Source organism: Schistocerca piceifrons, chromosome X, assembly GCF_021461385.2.
Source record: "Schistocerca piceifrons isolate TAMUIC-IGC-003096 chromosome X, iqSchPice1.1, whole genome shotgun sequence".
Classification (NCBI taxonomy): domain Eukaryota; kingdom Metazoa; phylum Arthropoda; class Insecta; order Orthoptera; family Acrididae; genus Schistocerca; species Schistocerca piceifrons.
In genome coordinates, this window is record NC_060149.1 from 921,533,715 (window position 1) to 921,554,762 (window position 21,048).

The 21,048-nt window shown below is 43.7% G+C and overlaps 1 protein-coding gene across 2 annotated transcripts in view; it reads left to right on the forward strand.

Moving 5' to 3' along the window:
- Positions 1 to 21,048, forward strand: part of LOC124721097 — a 654,343-nt gene that overhangs the window by 449,992 nt on the left and 183,303 nt on the right. For both annotated transcript variants that reach the window (XM_047245917.1, XM_047245918.1), the window contains exon 15: positions 870 to 1,009. In XM_047245917.1, the coding sequence (XP_047101873.1) occupies positions 870 to 1,009 (140 nt within the window). The remainder of the gene's footprint in view (positions 1 to 869; positions 1,010 to 21,048) is intronic.

The following is a 21,048-nucleotide window of genomic DNA, read 5'->3' on the forward strand; positions in this document are numbered from 1 at the left end:
GGAGAGGATGAAAGAAGAAGGATTGAAGGATTCGAAATGTGGTGTCTGCAAAGGATGTTAAAAATTCCATGGGCGGCCAGGATGACAAATGAAGAAGTCCTGCAGAGAGCGAAGGAAGTTCCAGTTCTTTGGAAGAAGGTCAAGAAGAGGAGAGATATATGGATGGGACACATTCTGAGACATGAAAGTCTTCTCCACACTATAACGGAAGGCCTTGTGGAGGGCAAAAGGGCAAGAGGCAGACCTAGAAGAAAGTACATAAGCCAGATAATGCAGGACCTAGGATGCGGAAGTTTCACGGAATTGAAGAGGCTGGCCGACAATCGCACTGAATGGAGAGCTGCTGCAAATCAATCTTAGGATTGGCAACTTAAGAAGAAGAAGAATCAGCCAATGAATCAAAATCATCATCATTTCTTCACAAAAGAAAATTACAACATGGTTCCTACTCTTGATCATTGCACAGATGCAAAATCAGTCATTATTACTGTGTGTACAGGGGTACTGCTTAGGTAACCCTCTGCATCCAGCCGAGTAACAAGTTACTGTGGAAAGTATTGGAAAAGGTGGGGAAGGGGGGAGGGGGGAGGAATTTTCATATATTGAACTATAATAGAGAAAATTTTTAATTAAAGCCTTTTTTTCTAACATGTCGCAGGAGCAAAACAAAATAATGCAACAGAATCTTCAGTGGGAAGTTATATCAATTTGTGATCATTACATTCATTGATTTTAGCTGACATTTGGAACCCTGTAAGCAATATACTGCTGCAATTCAAGCATTTTTGTTTTGTTTGACACTGAGTAACATTGAAATATTTCTGCAGTTTCCCATAAATCTAATTCAGTATTTCTGATTTTGTGATTAGGTACCACAGTCAGCATTGTGGCACATTTGAGGCGAACAACAATTGTTACTGGGGAAAATAATGAGCAGCTATTAAGGGAATCATGCCCTTCTTGTGACACAATTAAAGATATATCTAAAATCCATAGTGATTCTATCCAGGTAAGATATGATATGTTACAGGTAGATTAGATTACAAATGCATGTAATAAACTGAATTAATATATCAAAATAAGATTTCAGTTAAGATAATCTTGTTGATCCTGGAATAAATAGATATAAGAAAAGGAAAAAATGCTGTTCCATTCATTTAGAGACATCAAATGTGTGAATGACTTATACACTATGTGGTCAAAAGTATCAAGACACCGGGCTGAAAATGACTGAGAAGTTTGTAGCGCCCTCCATCGGTAATGCTGGAATTCAATATGGTGTTGGCTCACCCTTAGCCTTGATGACAGCTTCCACTCTCACAGGAATACATTCAATCAGGTGCTGGAAGGTTTCTTAGGGAATGGCAGCCCATTCTTCACAAAGTGCTTGTAGTAGCCACCAGAAAGATCGCAGGAGGCACACATTGGCACGGCGCGTCACGAACGGTAGTTGCCGCAAGTAGAGTCCCGTCCACCAGAGGGCACGCGAAAATTCGGACGCGACCTCTGCCGGCATGACAACAACAACAACAACAACAACTCCGGCAGCACGGCCCATGCCCAGTCAGTTAACATCGGGCATGCCTAGGACACAGTCCCGGTCTACGCTAAGTGAAGTGCAACGTAAACGTGAACAGTGTTACTACACAATAGGCGACGAGTAGGGTCGTTCTTTCGCGTGTTGCGTCGTTGTTCCGGTTTCGCAGCTTCTCCACGGCATGGAGGATTTGGTGTGAGTTTTGGTTGCGCAGCAGACGGAACTCATGGCCACCATGAAACAAGTGCTTCCGGCGTTGCTCTCCATGCCGTCTGCTCCGGCGCCGTTCCCTCCTCCCTTTCCCCCGTATGACGAGACGGCGGAGGATTGGGACGCATATGAACATCGCCTTCGGCAGCATTTCCAGGCATTTCATGTTGCCGATGCGGAGGTATGTCGTGCTCTCTTCTTGTCTTGGATATCTCCCTCGCTGTATCAAGTTTTGCGGCAGCTAGCGCCGTTGCAGGAACCCTCGTCCATGTCTTTTGACGCATTGTGTTCCTTGCTGTCTTCATATTATCGCCGCCGCACACATGTTGTGGTGGCTAGGGTCGAGTTCTATCAATGCAAGAAACAGCCCCATCAATCTTACCGGGCGTGGGCCGCTGCCCTGCACGGTCTTAGTCGCAAGTGTCATTTTGTCATGGAGCAGTCGCGAGAGTTGTACACCCACGTTATGGTACGCGACGTCATTGTTCGTTCGGCCCCTGATAGGGACGTCCAGCAACGGGTCCTGCAGTTAGAAAACCCTTCCCTCAAGGAAGTCCTGTCCATTGCTCAATCGTATGAAGTCTCTCACGCAGCAGGTCAACAGCTGGAAGCGTGGTGCGATGTTGTGGCGGTTCAGGGCGGCGCGGCCGCGTCCACTGTGTCTGGGGTGGACGACGTGCGAGCGGTACAATCCGGCCGTTCCGGCCGCTCCTGCACGGCGCGTAAACAGAATTCCGGCTGCCGGCCCCTGTTGCCGTCCTGTGCGTCGTGCTATATACATCATGATCGGTCAGAGTGCACCCAGCGTTGGGCCATTTGTCGCAAATGTAATAGAAAAGGTCCCATTGCTAAAGTTTGCTGCTCAGCCTCAAAAGAATCGAAGGAAGCAGGTACAGAGGACATGGACGTTGACATTCAGGAAGTTTCATCGGGCCAGGCTCCCGACGCATCGGCACGCAAACTCTTTATCGAGGTGTTGGTTCGGTCGCGCCGGTTACAACTGCAAGTTGATACGGGCGCGGCAGTTTCATTGTTGAATGCACAAACTTATTCCGACCTTGGATTGCCCCCGTTGGCGCCAGTTTCCCGTCGTCTACGCGGTTATGGTAAACAGTTCATTCCCCTACTGGGTCAATTCACTACCGATGTGACTTACAAATCAGTCACTCGGCCTATTACTTTTATTGTTGTCAGTGATGCGAGCTCCACTAACCTTTTTGGCCTGGATGCCTTTCAAGCTTTCGGTTTTTCTATCGCTGACACCATACAGTTGGTCTCCGAAGACGTTCCCTATCAATCATTGGAATCTTTGATCTCCGACTTTCCAGATATTTTTGAGGAGGGCCTGGGGCGTGTTTCAGATTTTGAAGCTCACTTAACGTTGAAGGCGTCGGCTCGCCCGCATTTTCTACGCGCGAGGCAGATTCCCTTGGCTCTCCGCCCTCAGGTAGAGGAAGAGCTAGACCGGCTGACAGCCCTAGGGGTCGTTCTTCCCATTTCTTCCAGTGAGTGGGCTTCGCCCCTCGTTATTGTAAGGAAGCCCTCGGGAAAATTACGTCTTTGTGGCGATTTCAAGGCCACCATTAATTCCCAATTGGTGGTGGACACCTATCCTTTGCCTCGTGCTGATGAATTGTTCTCCTCCGTGGCGGGAGGCCAATATTTTTCGAAAATCGATCTGTCGGAGGCTTATCATCAGATACCACTTGATGAGGACTCCAAACGGTTGGCAGTCGTCAACACCCCGTTTGGCCTTTACCAATACCAGCGGTTGGCCTTTGTAATATCCAGTGCCCCGGCGATATTCCAGCGTTATCTTGAGCATGTCATGTCGAAAATTCCTCATTGTATTAATTACCTGGATGACATAATTGTCACAGGCTGCAGCACGAAGGACCACTTGCACAACCTTCGCACCCTCTTTCTCAAATTTGTCTGTGGGCTTGCGTTGCAACCTGCATAAGTCAACCTTCTTTCAACCATCCATTGAGTATGTGGGCTACACCATCTCTCGGCATGGTATCCAGCCACTAGGAAGTTTGGACCAAGGTATCATCAACCTTCCTCGGCCCGCTTCGCTGAAAGAGTTACAAGCTTTTTTAGGCAAGATAGCCTATTACCACCGATTCATTCCCAGGGCTTCCACTATAGCCCACCCCCTGTACTGCCTTCTGCACAAGGGTGTTCCTTTTGATTGGTCACCTGCATGCGAGCGAGCGTTCACCTCGTTAAAGGGCCTCCTCACGTCAGCCCCTTGTTTGGCTACTTTTGATCCCCATAAGCCGTTGGTCCTGGCTACAGATGCTTCGCAGTATGGGGTGGGGGCGGTCCTGGCCCATCGCAATGCGGATGGTTCCGAGCAACCACTGGCGTTTGCATCTAAAATGCTTAGTCCCATGCAGGCCCATTACTCCCAGGTGGAAAAAGAGGCTTTGGCCATTGTCTACGCTGTTACCAAGTTTCACCCTTTCTTGTATGGCACGAAGTTTCAGTTAATCACTGACCATAAGCCGTTAATATCGTTATTTGGCCCCGCCTCTCAGATTCCGGATAGGGCGGCCCACAGACTACAGCGCTGGGCCTTGTTCCTCTCTAAGTACCATTATGACATTCATTTTCGCCCTACAGGACAGCATGCCAACGCCGACGCTCTTTCCCTTCTTCCGGTGGGCCCGGATCCTACGTTCGATCAAGAGGAGATTATGTGTTTTCATTTGGATGTGGCGTCCCGCCAAGCGGTTGATGGCTTCCCGATCACTAGTTCTCGAGTCGCCAGGGAAACGGTAGCTGACCTGATTCTCCGGCAAGTAGTTTGCCCATTCAGCAGGGGTGGTCATCCCGCCCTCCAGGCCGGGCCTCGGACCCTCTTCGTAATTATTTTCTTCTATGGGACCGTCTCTCGGTCTTGGACGGCGTTCTCCTTCTGGCTACCGATGATACAGCTCCTCGCGTGGTTGTTCCTGCAAGTTTACGACGGGAGGTGCTCACGTTATTACATGCGGGGCACTGGGGTGTTTCCCGTACTAAAGCCTTGGCTCGCAGACATGTGTACTGGCCCGGTATTGACAGAGAAATTGAGCACTTGGTGGCCGCCTGTTCCCAGTGTGTGAGCCAACAAGCATCTCCCAGGGCAGCGTTCTCTTCATGGCCGCCGGCAACCCAAGCGGGTGAACGTGTTCACATCGATTTTGCGGGCCCGTTTCTCAACGGTTTTTGGCTCATTGTCATTGATGCTTATTCCCGATTCCCATATGTGGTTCGCTGCTCCTCAACCACTTCAGAAGTTGCAATCCAGGCACTAGCAAAAATCTTTTCTGTGGAAGGTCTGCCAATCACCCTGGTCTCGGACAATGGATCGCAGTTTATTTCGCAGACCTTCCAGGATTTTTGTAGGCGCTTCAGTATTCGGCACGTTTGCTCTCCCCCCTTCCATCTACAATCGAATGGGGAAGCTGAGTGCATGGTGCGCACATTTAAAACGCAGATGAAAAAGTATGTGCACGAATTTCCTGCGGAGGAAGCATTGACGTTTTTCTTGACAGCATACCGGACCACACCAATGGGAGATCGCAGCCCCGCAGAGCTCCTCCATGGGCATCAACCTAGGACTCTGCTGCACCTCCTCCGGCCTGGTCCTCACCAGTCTTCACAAAACGGAGTAGCTGGCTTTCCACTGGGTATGTCGGTCTGGGCCCGTGGGTTTGGTCGCAATCCACATTGGATACTAGTGGTGGTCCTGCGCTGAAATGGCCGCCGGCTCTATACCTTGCAGGCGGGGGACCGGGTGGTACGTCGTCACCAAAATCAGCTACGTCCACGTTCGGGCACAAACCCTCCGCCCTCTCGGACACCGCCTTCCCCATTGCCAGCACCTGTGTTGGTTTCACAGGGGACGTTGCCTCCTCTCCCCGCTGTGCCTCTGCTGCACTGCGATGGTTCTCAGCCTTGGCAGCCTCCAGTAGCTCCAGCACCGGCATCGCCATCGTTCGAGATGCCCCAGTGAGAGCCGGCCCCCCTAGCAGGCCCGGTTTCTCAGGAGGTTGGTTCACCTGTGGTCGTCCCTTCCCCTTCGTCCCCGCCACTGGGTCTTGCCCCTCCCGGGGTGGAACAGGATCCGGAGTTCGACAGCTTGTCACCCGTTGTGTCCCAGGCTCCGGTTGTGGGACGATGGGGGCCTCTTCATGTGGGTCACTTCCAGCCATATTCGAAGGTTCCGGCTCGAGGGTTGGCAGATCCCCTCGACTCTGGCCATCCAATGGATGTGGAGGTCATCGCTCCTGCCCGCCGCTCCACCTTCCGACGCAGTGGGTCACAGGGGCTTCACCCCCCCGAAGGAGGAGGAGTGTAGTAGCCACCAGAAAGATCGTGGGAGGCGCACATTGACACGTCACGGACGGTAGTTGCCGCAAGTAGAGTCCCGTCCACCAGAGGGCACGCGAGAATTCGGACGCGACCTCTGCCGGCATGACAACAACAACAACAACAACTCCAGCAGCACGGGCCGTGCCCAGTCAGTTAACATCGGGCATGCCTAGGACACAGTCCCGGTCTACACTAACTGAAGTGCGATGTAAATGTGAACAGTGTTACTACAGTGCTCCACTGAGTAGAGGTATCGATGTCGTTCGGTGACGCCTGGCATGAAGTCGCCATTCCAAAACAACCCAAAGGTGTTCTATAGGATTCAGATCAGGACTCCATGCAGGCCAGTCCATTACAGGGAAATTATTGGCATGTAAGCACTCTGTCACAGGCTGTGCATTATGAACAGGTGCTCGATCGTGTTGAAAAATGCAATCGCCGTCCCCGAATTGCTCTTCAACAGTGGGAAGCAAGAAGATGCTTAAAACATCAGTGTAGGCCTGTGCTGTGATACTGCCATGCAAAACAAGGGGTGAAAGCCCTCTCCATGGAAAACACAGCCACACCAAACACCACTGCCTCCGAATTTTACTGTTGGCACCACACACACTGGCAGATGACGTTCACTGGGCATTCGCCATACCCACACACTACCATTTGATTGCCAAATTGTTTACTGTGATTCGTCACTCCACACAATGTTTTTCCAGCGTTCAATCACCCAATGTTTACGCTCCTTACACCACACGAGGCATCATTTGGCATTTACCGGCATGATGTGTGGCTTATAAGCAGCTGCTAGATCATGAAATCCAATGAATGGTGGGCTCCATGTGGTTCCCAATTCGTGCAGTGACCGTAAACCGTTGCTGCACATTTGGTAATTTCATGCATACAGATGAATTTATTTATGAAAATACAAAGTACAGTCACACAAACTTTACATATTCACATACTCCTTTACCTTTAACCCAAATGAATACAGACTCATTTACAGATATTTTTCTCTTATTACGATAATATAAAGACAATGCAGAAGGCAACATATAAGCAGATTTACAAAAGTCTTTATCTGCTAGTTCTGCCATATGGTAGGTACGATAGGCAATAATGTCTCTATCAACAAAACTTTCAAGTCCAGGAACAGTAGGTACTCCTGAACCTCCATGTACAATGGCTACAGTGAGCCAACCATTACCATGTGAGAATGTATCGTTAATGTCAATACTAAAATTAAGTCTACAACCACAGAAAACGCAAGATCTGTCGACAAGTGCAGTAGCAGCAACACTCTTCACTGGTATGCAGTTCTTCTTGTCTCCAGATGTTGTGGCGAACTTGATGTTCTCGATAGTTTTATACACTGTCTGTTTAGAACGGCCGCCTCCGATCCCTCATCCTCCCATTCTTTTTCCTCGTACAGTTTCAGCCAACTTGACACCTCAAGTGGCTGCTACTAAATGTGATACATCCTGTATAGAAATCTTATAGTTGTGGCACCTTGGTGCCCCTCTCAGCTTGCAGCCTCATGTTACTGCTTCTTTCACTTGGGCCTAAAACCAGCACTAGGTATTTGTAAACAAGGTTGATATTAAGATGATATCCTCTTCAGAACAGTGAACATGCATTGACATACTTTGTAATGTGCTGTTAGTTGAAAATGGGAGAATACCCAAAATAGTTACTGAATAGACATTATTATAGAAAATAATGCTAACTGTCTGTTGAAAGAGATGGTAAAATAAAGTTAATAGGAACTCTCACACAATATTTTATGCTGATGACACAACTTTTATACATAAAAACTCTGATCTAGGTACACTGAAAACACTGACCGAAAATACCCTTGCTCAGTCCTCATTATGGTCAAAGCTAATGGCTTCTTACTAAATGAAAACAAAACCCAGACACTTTACTTTAGCCTCAAAGAGATTCCTAATGACCAAGAACTAGAATATGTCAAATTTTTAAGTGTTACTATTGACAATAAATTGACACTGGAACCACACATTAAAAATATATTGGCTAGGCTTTCAAGAGTTATTTATCTAATTAGAAATTTAAAAAGACATGTTCCCAATGACTATGTGAGATCAGCATATTTTGCCTTCTTCCAAAGCGTCATTTCTTATGGAATCTTACTGTGGGGTAGTAGCTGTCATGTAAATGATATTTTACTTTTACAGAAGAAAGTAATAAGAATAATCACAGATTCTGATAAAACAGTACATTGTAAACCTCTGTTTATTAAATGGCAGTGTCTTACAGTAGTAAACTTATTCATCTGTAATGTTTTGTTGTGCATTAGAAACAATGTCTCTAATTTTCTGTTGAGAAGCAATATTCATAGCCACAATACTAGAAACAGAACATCTTTAGATGTGCCATATAATAGATTATCAAAATCACAGAACTCCTACCTAGTTCTTGGACTAAGGATGTTTAATAGACTAAGTGCTGACTTTAAAGAGCTGCCTGTAAATATTTTTAAAGCTAAATTATACAAGCTACTAGTGAACAATCCATTTTACACCACTGATGAATTTTTTGAAGATGAAAATACTGCATTCTAGTGTGTACCTATTTTATGTAAACCAATTTACATCAATATTGTAGTTTATGTAGAAATATATGCTCTTGACATTGTCTATTGCTGTAATCAGATGAATGACAATAGAATTTTATTATTATTATCATTATTATCAACACCTTATGAATGTGACCCTTGAAACACTCTGATCTGTTATGGAACATGCTGTTTCTCAGTTTCAGTTTGTGGCAGGAAGTGGTGGACAACAATTAAAAACCAATTTCATTGCTGCTCTTTAAGTGGCTTTTGATCTCAGAACAGTTAAAAACCAATTTCATTGTTAATTTTTATGTGGTTTATTGCCGCAAACCAGTTAAAAACTGCTTTTTTTCCATCCTAGGTAGTATGACCTTGCCATGGAGAATGGGCTTACCTAACTAACAGTGCCACAACTGTTAAATGCCAAATTTGTGGAGTCATGCACACTGCACACTATGGTTGGTTTAATGTGTAACTCACACTATAGCCATCATGTTGCTATTCATCTGTAATTTGCAGCTGAACTCATTTATATTATGACACTAACAGCACCATCAAGTGGGAAAATTTTTGTCGAATTGATGTCATTCTGAGCATCACTTTCCTCCTACAGAATTTTGAAACTGGAACTTTAACTATAACCATCCTGTATATCGCAGAGATAGGCTGAATGCTGATGGTGAAGATGTGTTTTTGCCATGAAAATATGGTAACATGTAGTGAGAGTAGTACAGATTCTGAATGTGAAATAATTTGGGTGAGAACAAGTGTTAAAGATGGATAAATCATGGTTATCAAATACTTTTATGGGTCCCCTGCCTCTACATCTACATCTACATCTACATACATACACCGCAAGCCACCTGGCGGTGTGTGGCGGAGGGTACCCTGAGTACCTCTATCAGTTCTCCCTTCTATTCCAGTCTCGTATTGATCGTGGAAAGAAGGATTGTCGGTATGCTTCTGTGTGGGCTCTAATCTCTCTGATTTTATCCTCATGGTCTCTTCGCGAGATATACGTAAGAGGGAGCAATATACTGCTTGACTCTTCGGTGAAGGTATGTTCTCGAAACTTTAACAAAAGCCCGTACCGAGGTACTGAGCGTCTCTCCTGCAGAGTCTTCCACTGGAGTTTATCTGTCATCTCCGTAACGCTTTTGCGATTACTAAATGATCCTGTAACGAAGTGCGCTCCTCTCCGTTGGATCCTCTCTATCTCTTCTATCAACCCTATCTGGTACGGATCCCACACAGCTGAGCAGTATTCAAGCAGTGGGTGAACAAGCGTACTGTAACCTACTTCCTTTGTTTTCGGGTTGCATTTCCTTAGGATTCTTCCAATGAATCTCAGCCTGGCATCTGCTTTACCGACGATCAACTTTATATGATCATTCCATTTTAAATCACTCCTAATGCGTACTCCCAGATAATTTATGGAATTAACTGCTTCCAGTTGCTGACCTGCTATTTTGTAGCTAATTGATAAGGGGTCTATCTTTCTATGTATGAATTGCCATTCCCTGCACCATACATCAACTCGCTGCAGATCCTCCTGCATTTCAGTACAATTTTCCATTGTTACAAACTCTTGATACACCACAGCATCATCTGCAAAAAGCCTCAGTGAACTTCCAATGTCATCCACAAGGTCATTTATCTCTAGAAGAGCGTGGCATTCCAAAGGATTGGAAAAGGGCACAGGTCATCCCCGTTCTCAAGAAGAGACGTCAAACAGATTTGCAGAACTATAGACTTATATCTCTAACGTCGATCAGTTGTAGAATTTTGGAACACGTATTATGTTCGAGTATAATGACTTTTCTGGAGACTAGAAATCTACTCTGTAGGAATCAGCATGGGTTTCGAAAAAGGCGGTCATGTGAAACCCAGCTCGCGCTATTCATCCACGAGACTCAGAGGGCCATAGACACGGGTTCACAGGTAGATGCCGTGTTTCTTGATTTTCGCAAGGCATTCGATACAGTTCCCCACAGTCGTTTAATGAACAGAGTAAGAGCATATGGACTATCAGACCAATTGTGTGATTGGATTGAAGAGTCCCTAGATAACAGAACGCAGCATGTCATACTCAATGGAGAGAAGTCTACCGAAGTAAGAGTGATTTCAGGTGTGCTGCAGGGGAGTGTCATAGGACCGTTGCTATTCACAATATACATAAATGACCTTGTGGGTGACATCGGAAGTTCACTGAGGCTTTTTGCAGATGATGCTGTGGTGTATCGAGAGGTTGTAACAATGGAAAATTGTACTGAAATGCAGGAGGATCTGCAGCGAATTGACGCATGGTACAGGGAATGGCAATTCAATCTCAATGTAGAAAAGTGTAATGTGCTGCGAATACATAGAAAGATAGATCCCCTATCATTTAGCTACAAAATAGCAGGTCAGCACCTGGAAGCAGTTAATTCCATAAATTATCTGGGAGTATGCATTAGGAGTGATTTAAAATGGAATGATCATATAAAGTTGATCGTCGGTAAAGCAGATGCCAGACTGAGATTATAATGACTAATCAGGAGAAGTAGTGGAGGGACATTTGAATGGAAACTTGAAGACCATCATACATAAATACCTTGTAATACAAGGTAGATATTTCAACTTACCAGCTATAAACTGCCAGATTCAAGTGATTAGGGCCGGTAGTAGTGACAGGGAACCATGTGAAATTGCCTTAGTCAAGAACTGCCTCAAGTAGTTAATCAGAAAACTGACTAGTGAAGGTAAGATCTTAGATCTGCTGGTGAGAAACAGACCTGAACTTTTTAACCCAGTTAGCACAGAACATGGAATTGGTGATTTTACGGCCAGTACAGCACCACTGATTACAGCCATAAACAGGAATGCAAAGAAAGGCATGAGGACCTATCTGCTTAGGTAGGGTGACAAGAAACAGATTTCAGATTATTCAAGTGATCAGCACAAAAATTTCATCTTCAGCAGTAACAAAATTGGTTATCAATTGACAAAGTCCAAGAGCATTGTGCAATACACCTTAGATACATATGTGGAGAGCAAAGTTGTGAGGGATGGAAAAGCTCCATTGTAGTTTGATAGCCATATTAGAAAGCTGCTACAAAAGCACAGAGAGTTCACTGCAGATTTAAGCATGGTAAAAGCCTAACAGTGAAACAAAAACCAAATAAAGCCAAATTTTCCATAAGGAGGGCCATGCATCAAGTATTCCATGAATTTGAAAGTAATATTATATCTACTGACTTGGCAGAAAATCATAAGGAGTTTTAGTCTGATGTTATATCATTAAATGGATTTATGCCACCTGTCCAGGCATTGTTACCATAATGGCATTGAAATGGTGTAAGACACACAAAATCCCAAAATACTAAATGTCTTTTACAAAAACTGTTTCACAGAGGAAGATTATAATGTAGTGCCTTCTTTACACTGTCATATTAATGAGACAATGGTTGTTAGCAAAATAAGTGAACTTGGGATAGAAAAGCAACTGAAATCGCTCAAGAGAGCAAAGGCCACTCAATCTGACAGGATACAACAGTGATAGTTCAGAGAGTATGCAAAAAGAAGATTAATTGAAGAGATGCATGAAACTGTAGGCCTGTATCTCTGCTGTCTGTGTGCTGTAGAATTTTGGAACTTGTTTTATGCTAATGTATTATGACATTTCCAGAGACCAAAAATCTCCTATGTAGGGATCAATATAGGTTCCAAAAACAACAATCGTGTGAAACCCAGCTCACTCTGTTCATCCATGAGACAGTGAGAGCGGTAGAACCCAGCTCACAGGTAGAGGCTGTGTTCCTTTACTTCTATAAGGCATTCAGTACAGTTACCCATTGCTACCACATGAATGTGTGGAATATCAGACTGTGTGATTGGACTGAAAAGTTTATAGCAGACAGAATGCAGCATGTCACTCTCAATGGAAAGAAGTCTTCAGATGTAAAAGTAACTGTGGGTGTACCCCAAGGAAGTGTTACAGGTCCATTACTTTTCACAATGTATATAAATGAGAGAGTAGACATCATCAGAAGTTCCATGAGGCTTTTTGTGAGTGATGCTGTTGCAAACAGAGAAGTGGCAATTCTAGAAAATTGTAGCAAAATTCAGAAAGACTTGCAGAGGCTCAACGCTTGCTGGACTGAGTGGCAATTGACCCTGCACATAAACAAATGCAATGTATTACATATACATTAGTAGAAAGACCCATTATTGTATGATTATAAGATTGCAGAACAATCACTGGAAACAGTTACTTCAGTTACTTCCATAAAATATGTAGGAGTGTGCATGCAGAGGATTTAAAGTAGATCAACCACATAAGATTAATTAGAAGTATGGCAGATGCCAGACTGAGGTTCATTGGAAGATTCATCAGGAAAGACAATCCATCAACAAAGTAAGTAGCTTACAAAACACTTGTCCTACCAATATGTAAATATTGCTTGTCAGTATGGGATATGTATTACGCAGAACTGATAAAGAAATGGAGAAGATCCAGAGAAGAGCAGTGCATTTGTCACAGGTTTATTTAGTGATTGTGAAACTGTTACAGAGACGATCAACCAACTCGAGTGGCAGTAGCTGCAAGAGAGATGTTTAGCATCACGGTTTGGTCTACTAATAAAGTTTTGAGAACATACATTCTTTGAAGAGTCAGCTAATATATTGCCTCTTCCTAGATATATCCTGCAAAAAGATCATGAAGATAAAATTAGAGAGATTTAAGGTCACAGAAAGGTTTACCAGCAATCATTGTTCCTACAAACCATTTGGAACTGGAACATTAAAGGGGGAAGTGACAGTGATTCACAAAGTACCCTCCATTATACACTGCTAGGAGGCTTGCAGAGTATAAATGTAGATGTAGATATAGATAAACATGGATGTCATATGGGTGTAAAGAACTATCATGTAGAATTCTCCAGGTGGTGTTTCTACTCACACCAGAACCTTATGATATTCTTTGTGCAAAAGCATTGAATTGAGATTTATTATATTTCTATCATCTCTAACGCATCATATGATTGAAAAAAACAAAGATTCTGTGACTTACTCAATGAGAAAGTGCTGGTAGATAGACACAATAAAAAACACACAAACACACACACAAATTTCAAGCTTTCGCAACCCACGGTTGCTTCATCAGGAAAGAGGGAAGGAGAGGGAAAGACGAAAGGATGTAGGTTTTAAGGGAGAGGGTAAGGAGTCATTCCAATCCCAGGAGTGGGACAGGTATACACTCGCATACACACACACACACACACACACACACACACACACACACACACACACACACACACACATATCCATCCGCACATATACAGACACAGGTGGTGCTGTTGCTGCATGGCTGGCAGACAGTGCCGCATATAGAGGATACCCAGTACTGCGGATTTTATTTCTTTCCATTTTGTCACAATCCCTCTCGCTTCCAGGGTTTGTAGGGCCTCAAAACAGTTTTTGATTTCTATAATATAGTGTTCTTTAATTGCACTTCCTCTGAGTTTCCCATCATTCAAAGCAAGTTATAGACCTCCTCCTCCTTCTTCTTACGCATGTAGGTGAAAATCAGTTTCAAACTACACACTATTAGGAAGTGATCTGATACACTGTCAGCTCCTTTATACAACCTGACGCCCGTGACTCTGTGGCCGTAGTACTGGTCTGATGTGATCTGTCTGGTTGGTAGTTCCTCCATCCAGTGGACACCAGGTTCCCTTATGTATTCTCTTGTGTTCAAAGTTAAGTCAAACTTAATGTCAGTTCTTTGAGATAGCTAAGTTGATCATCCTCTGACCATTTTCATTGGTTTTGTCATACATACTGTGCCTACCTATAGTTGGTAAATGAAATTATTCTTTTCCTGCTGTTCCATGAAATGTATCCAGTACTATCTCAATATTTGTAGTTGGTGTGCTCTTAACTGTTTGTTCTAGTTGGTTATAGAACTCTCCTTTTCTTCATCTGCTTTGTCCTCTGTCAGGGCATAAAAATTCATAAGTGTGATGCTGACACTTGGATTTTGAGTACTATGTAGGATATTCTTTTGTTAACAGTTTTGCATTCTGTAACCAAATTGCTACTATGTAATGTATTACAAAACCAGTGGCAAATTCATGTTCATCTACACTACCCCCATAAAATTGTACACATCCATCTTCTTTGTGAGTACCCTCATCCAGTCAATTTATCTCTTGTACTGCCACCAAGTCCAGTTCACAAGGTGTGGCTAAAAATAATGGGACTGATGCTGTCACAGAGTAAGTAAGCATGCACCAAAGGTGAATGTCCAATAACTGTGAACCACGAAGCCTTCTCTGCCAAATGTAGCATCTCTGGTGTCTGTAGACAAATCAGTATGGCTGTGGCCTTCATTTGCATAAGACCTATTATTTTTTCTTACCAGAAAAAAATTCTTTACTGTAATAATAGATCAACAAATTGTCATGAAGCTTCACATAAAACTTGGTTAAACTGCTACTGACACATATCTTTTACTAAAAGAAGTGTATGCAAAGACTCTTTATCACATATGTGAGTTTTTCAATGGTTCATGCATTTGTAAGATGGCTGAGAAGACACTGAAGATGACTCATGCCCAGGATGCCCTTCTACATTAAAACAGATGAAAATATTGGAAAATAAGGTAATCTGGTGAAATCTAACCATCAGTTTAGTATTCAATTAATTACCAGAACTGTAGGAATTAACAAAGAATGCATAAGGAAAATTTTACATAACCAATTTAACATGAGAATAGTGTGTATGAAATTACTGCAGAAAATTCTCACGATTCAACAAAAGAAAGCTCATGAAAATGTTTGCACTGACATTTTGAATACAATTTTAAATGATAATAATTTATTTGAAAGAGTGATAATATGTGACAAATCTTGGTTTTCCACTTATTATCCAGAAACTAAGCAACAATCCATGCATTGTAAGGACCCAACTTTGCTGAGGGTAATAAAAGCTCAAATGAGCAAATCAAAATTCAAAGTGACACTGATTGTTTTGTACAATATTCATGGAATTGTGTCTCTTCAGTGGGTTCCTGAAGGTCAAACTATTAATCAATATTACTACCTTGAGTTTCTTGCTCAGATCCATGAAAAAATAAGCAAAAAATTATCTGAACTGTGGATGAACATGTAACGGGTTCTGCATCAAGACGGCACACTGTCTCATAGCGCATTGCTTGTTGAGAGATTTTTAGTGAAGTTCAACATCCCAGTGTTTGACTCTCCACCTTATTCACCTGACCTAGCACTATGTGACTTTTAAGTATTCCGCAAGGTCAAACCTGCATTAAAAAGAATAAGCTTTCATTGTGTTGAAGAGGTGAAATATAAAGCAATGTGTGTCATCAAGGAGCTCGGTGAGAAAGACTTCCAGTACTGTTTCCATCAATGGAAAATTTGCATGGAGCATTGCAGGCATAGTGTAGTGCAGTATATTGAGGATGCCAAAAATAAATACACTCCTGGAAATTGAAATAAGAACACCGTGAATTCATTGTCCCAGGAAGGGGAAACTTTATTGACACATTCCTGGGGTCAGATACATCACATGATCACACTGACAGAACCACAGGCACATAGACACAGGCAACAGAGCATGCACAATGTCGGCACTAGTACAGTGTATATCCACCTTTCGCAGCAATGCAGGCTGCTATTCTCCCATGGAGACAATCGTAGAGATGCTGGATGTAGTCCTGTGGAACGGCTTGCCATGCCATTTCCACCTGGCGCCTCAGTTGGACCAGCGTTCGTGCTGGACGTGCAGACCGCATAAGACGACGCTTCATCCAGTCCCAAACATGCTCAATGGGGGACAGATTCGGAGATCTTGCTGGCCAGGGTAGTTGACTTACACCTTCTAGAGCACTTTGGGTGGCACGGGATACATGCGGACGTGCATTGTCCTGTTGGAACAGCAAGTTCCCTTGCCGGTCTAGGAATGGTAGAACGATGGGTTCCATGACGGTTTGGATGTACCGTGCACTATTCAGTGTCCCCTCGACGATCACCAGTGGTGTACGGCCAGTGTAGGATATCGCTCCCCACACCATGATGCCGGGTGTTGGCCCTGTGTGCCTCGGTCGTATGCAGTCCTGATTGTGGCGCTCACCTGCACGGCGCCAAACACGCATACGACCATCATTGGCACCAAGGCAGAAGCGACTCTCATCGCTGAAGACGACACGTCTCCATTCATCCCTCCATTCACGCCTGTCGCGACACCACTGGAGGTGGGCTGCACGATGTTGGGGCGTGAGCGGAAGACGGCATAACGGTGTGCGGGACCGTAGCCCAGCTTCATGGAGATGGTTGCGAATGGTCCTCGCCGATACCCCAGGAGCAACAGTGTCCCTAATTTGCTGGGAAGTGGCGGTGCGGTCCCCTACGGCACTGCGTAGGATCCTACGGTCTTGGCGTGCATCCGTGCGTCGCTGCGGTCCGGTCCCAGGTCGACGGGCACGTGCACCTTCCGCCGACCACTGGCGACAACATCGATGTACTGTGGAGACCTCATGCCCCACGTGTTGAGCAATTCGGCGGTACGTCCACCCGGCCTCCCGCATGCCCACTATACGCCCTCGCTCAAAGTCCGTCAACTGCACATACGGTTCACGTCCACGCTGTCGCGGCATGCTACCAGTGTTCAAGACTGCAATGGAGCTCCGTATGCCACGGCAAACTGGCTGACACTGACGGCGGCGGTGCACAAATGCTGCGCAGCTAGCGCCATTCGACGGCCAACACCGCGGTTCCTGGTGTGTCCGCTGTGCCGTGCGTGTGATCATTGCTTGTACAGCCCTCTCGCAGTGTCCGGAGCAAGTATGGTGGGTCTGACACACCGGTGTCAATGTGTTCTTTTTTCCATTTCCAGGAGTGTATGAATGTTTTGAAATGAAATGTTTTACAGCAATAGCTCCATTATTTTTTGGCCACACCTCATGTATTGCTTAATTTCTGAGACTATAGTCTGGGTGGTTCTAGTTTATACATGCTTTGAGCATTCCAAGATCCAAAAATAAAATTTACAAATTGTGGACTGTTTTTCTTTTGTTCGTGTCTTTTTCCACTGAATCCATCTGCATCTGAGGCAAGTTTGTGTTTCGTAACAAAGAGCTTTGTAAGGGTTTGGATTGTTAACTCAATGCCCAACCCTCCTCCTTCATCTGGACCTGGGGCTGGCAGAGCTGTTGCAAGGAAACTGACCCCAGGCAGTGTTATGTTGAGAATAAAAAGAAAAATTATTTCTTAAATGCGGGGATTGTGTTTGACCAAGAACTTTTTGGACATCCCATGTTATTCAGTATTTTATACAGTATCTATAAATATGAATTAATTCCTCATCCTTTCAAGTAATGTGTTTAGTAGCTTGTTACAGTCTTCTACTATATCTTGTATGGATAACTTCCTGGTTTTTTTCTTAGTATGTAATTTAGAATTTATCATGAGAGTCTGAAATGTCCCAGTCTTCTAATTCTCATAACTCAGTGTATATAACCTGTTTAGGTGTCATGTCAAGTTCTGTAGCTACTGTTTGATCATGTTTGTGGCCTAAAAGACAACAGCCAGTAGTTTTCCAAACAAATTACATTTCAGTGACTGTGGAGGGGTTTCTTTCTTGTATTGAAATGATCTGTGTTTCACTGCAACAACAGAGGGTTGATTGTGCTAAAATTTTATAAGTTTTTAATCATGTTTCTTGTTCAGATTTTGTTACTTTGGAAACATGAGTGATGATTCAGAATGCACTATTGTAGTTTTGTATCTTGTGGTATAACTGCATCAGTTGCACTTCTAACAGTCAAGTTCTTTTCTCATAAACAGTGCATCCGATATACCGGGTGATCAAAAAGTCAGTATAAATTTGAAAACTGAATAAATCAAGGAATAATGTAGATAGAGAGGCACAAACTGACACACATGCTTGGAATGACATGGGGTTTTATTAGAACCAAAAAATTACAAAAGTTCAAAAAATGTCCAACAGATGGCGCTTCATCTGATCAGAATAGCAATAATTAGCATAACAAAGTAAGACAAAGCAAAGATGATGCTCTTTACAGGAAATGCTCAATATTTCCACCATCATTCCTCAACAATAGCTGTAGTCGAGGAATAATGTTGTGAACAGCACTGTAAAGCATGTCCAGAGTTATTGTGAGGCATTGGTGTTGGATGTTGTCTTTCAGCATCCCTAGAAATGTTGGTCGATTATGATGCACTTACAATTTCAGGTAACCCCAAAGCCAATAATCGCACGGACTGAGGTCTGGGGACCTCTAAGGCCAAGCATGACGAAAGTAGGGGCTGAGTACAAGATCATAACCAAATGACGCGTGCAAGAGATCTTTCATGCGTCTAGCAATATGGGGTGGGGCGCCATCCTGCATAAACTTCATACGTTCCAGCAGGTGCCTATCAGCCAGGCTGGGGATGATGCGATTCTGTAACATATTGGCCTACCTCTCACCCATCACAGTAGCAGTTACAAAACCAGAATCACACATTTTCCTGAAGAAAAGAGGCCTGATAACGGTAGATGTGGTAAATCCAACCCATACCATCACTTTACTCATTGTGCAATGGAGTTTCCAAGACAGTTCTAGGATTTTCAGTAGACCAAATTCTGCAGTTGTGGGTATTTTGCTGTCCAGCGCCATCTGTCGGACATTTTGTGAACTTTGTTTTTTTTTTTTTTTTTTTTTGTTTTTTTTTTTTTGGGGGGGGGGGTTTCTAATCAAACCCCATGTCATTCCAAGCATGTGTGTCAATTTTTACCTCTCTATCTACATTATTGCACAATGCTCTTGGACTTTGTCAATTGATAACCAATTTTGTTACTGCTGAAGATGAAATTTTTGTGCTGATCACTTGGATAATCTGAAATCTGTTTCTTGTCACCCTACCTAAGCAGATAGGTCCTCATGCCTTTCTTTGTATTCCTGTTTATGGCTGTAATCAGTGGTGCTGTACTGGCCATAAAATCACCAATTCCATGTTCTGTGCTAACTAGGTTGAAAAGTTCAGGTCTGTTTCTCACCAGCAGATCTAAGATCTTACCTTCACTAGTCAGTTTTCTGATTAACTACTTGAGGCAGCTTTTGACTAAGGCAATTTCACATGGTTCCCTGTCACTACTACCGGCCCTAATCACTTGAATCTGGCAGTTTATAGCTGGTAAGTTGAAATATCTACCCTGTATTACAAGGTATTTATGTATGATGGTCTTCAAGTTTCCATTCAAATGTCTCTCCACTACTTCTCCCGATTAGTCATTATAATCTCAGTCTGGCATCTGCTTTACCGACGATTGACTTTATATGATCATTCCATTTTAAATCACTCCTAATGCATACTCCCAGATAATTTATGGAATTAACTGCTTCCAGGTGCTGACCTACTATTTTGTAGCTAAATGATAAGGGATCTATCTTTCTATGTATTCGCAGCACATTAAACTTTTCTACATTGAGATTGAATTGCCATTCCCTGCACCATGCGTCAATTCGCTGCAGATCCCCTTGCATTTCAGTACAATTTTCCATTGTTACAACCTCTTGATACACCACAGCATCATCTGCAAAAAGCCTCAGTGAACCTCCGATGTCACCCACAAGGTCATTTATGTTTATTGTGAATAGCAATGGTCCTATGACACTCCCCTGCGGCACACCTGAAATCACTCTTACTTCGGAAGACTTCTCTCCGTTGAGAATGACATGCTGCGTTCTGATATCTAGGAACTCTTCAATCCAATCACACAATTGGTCTGATAGTCCATATGCTCTTACTCTGTTCATTAAACGACTGTGGGGAACTGTATCGAATGCCTTGCGAAAATCAAGAAACACGGCATCTACCTGTGAACCCGTGTCTATGGCCCTCTGAGTCTCGTGGATGAATAGCGCGAGCTGGATTTCACATGACCGTCTTTTTCGAAACCCACGCTGATTCCTACAGAGTAGATTTCTTGTCTCCAGAAATGTCATTATACTCGAACATAATACGTGTTCCAAAATTCTACAACTGATCGAAGTTAGAGATATAGGTCTATAGTCCTGTAAATCTGTTTGACGTCCCTTCTTGAGAACAGGGATGACCTGTGCCCTTTTCCAATCCTTTGGAATGCTACGCTCTTCTAGAGATAAATGACCTTGTGGATGACATTGGAAGTTCACTGAGGCTTTTTGCAGATGATGCTGTGGTGTATCGAGAGGCTGTAACACTGGAAAATTGTACTGAAATGCAGGAGGATCTGCAGTGAATTGACGCATGGTGCAGGGAATGGCAATTCAATCTCAATGTAGAAAAGTGTAATGTGCTGCAAATACATAGAAAGATAGATTCCT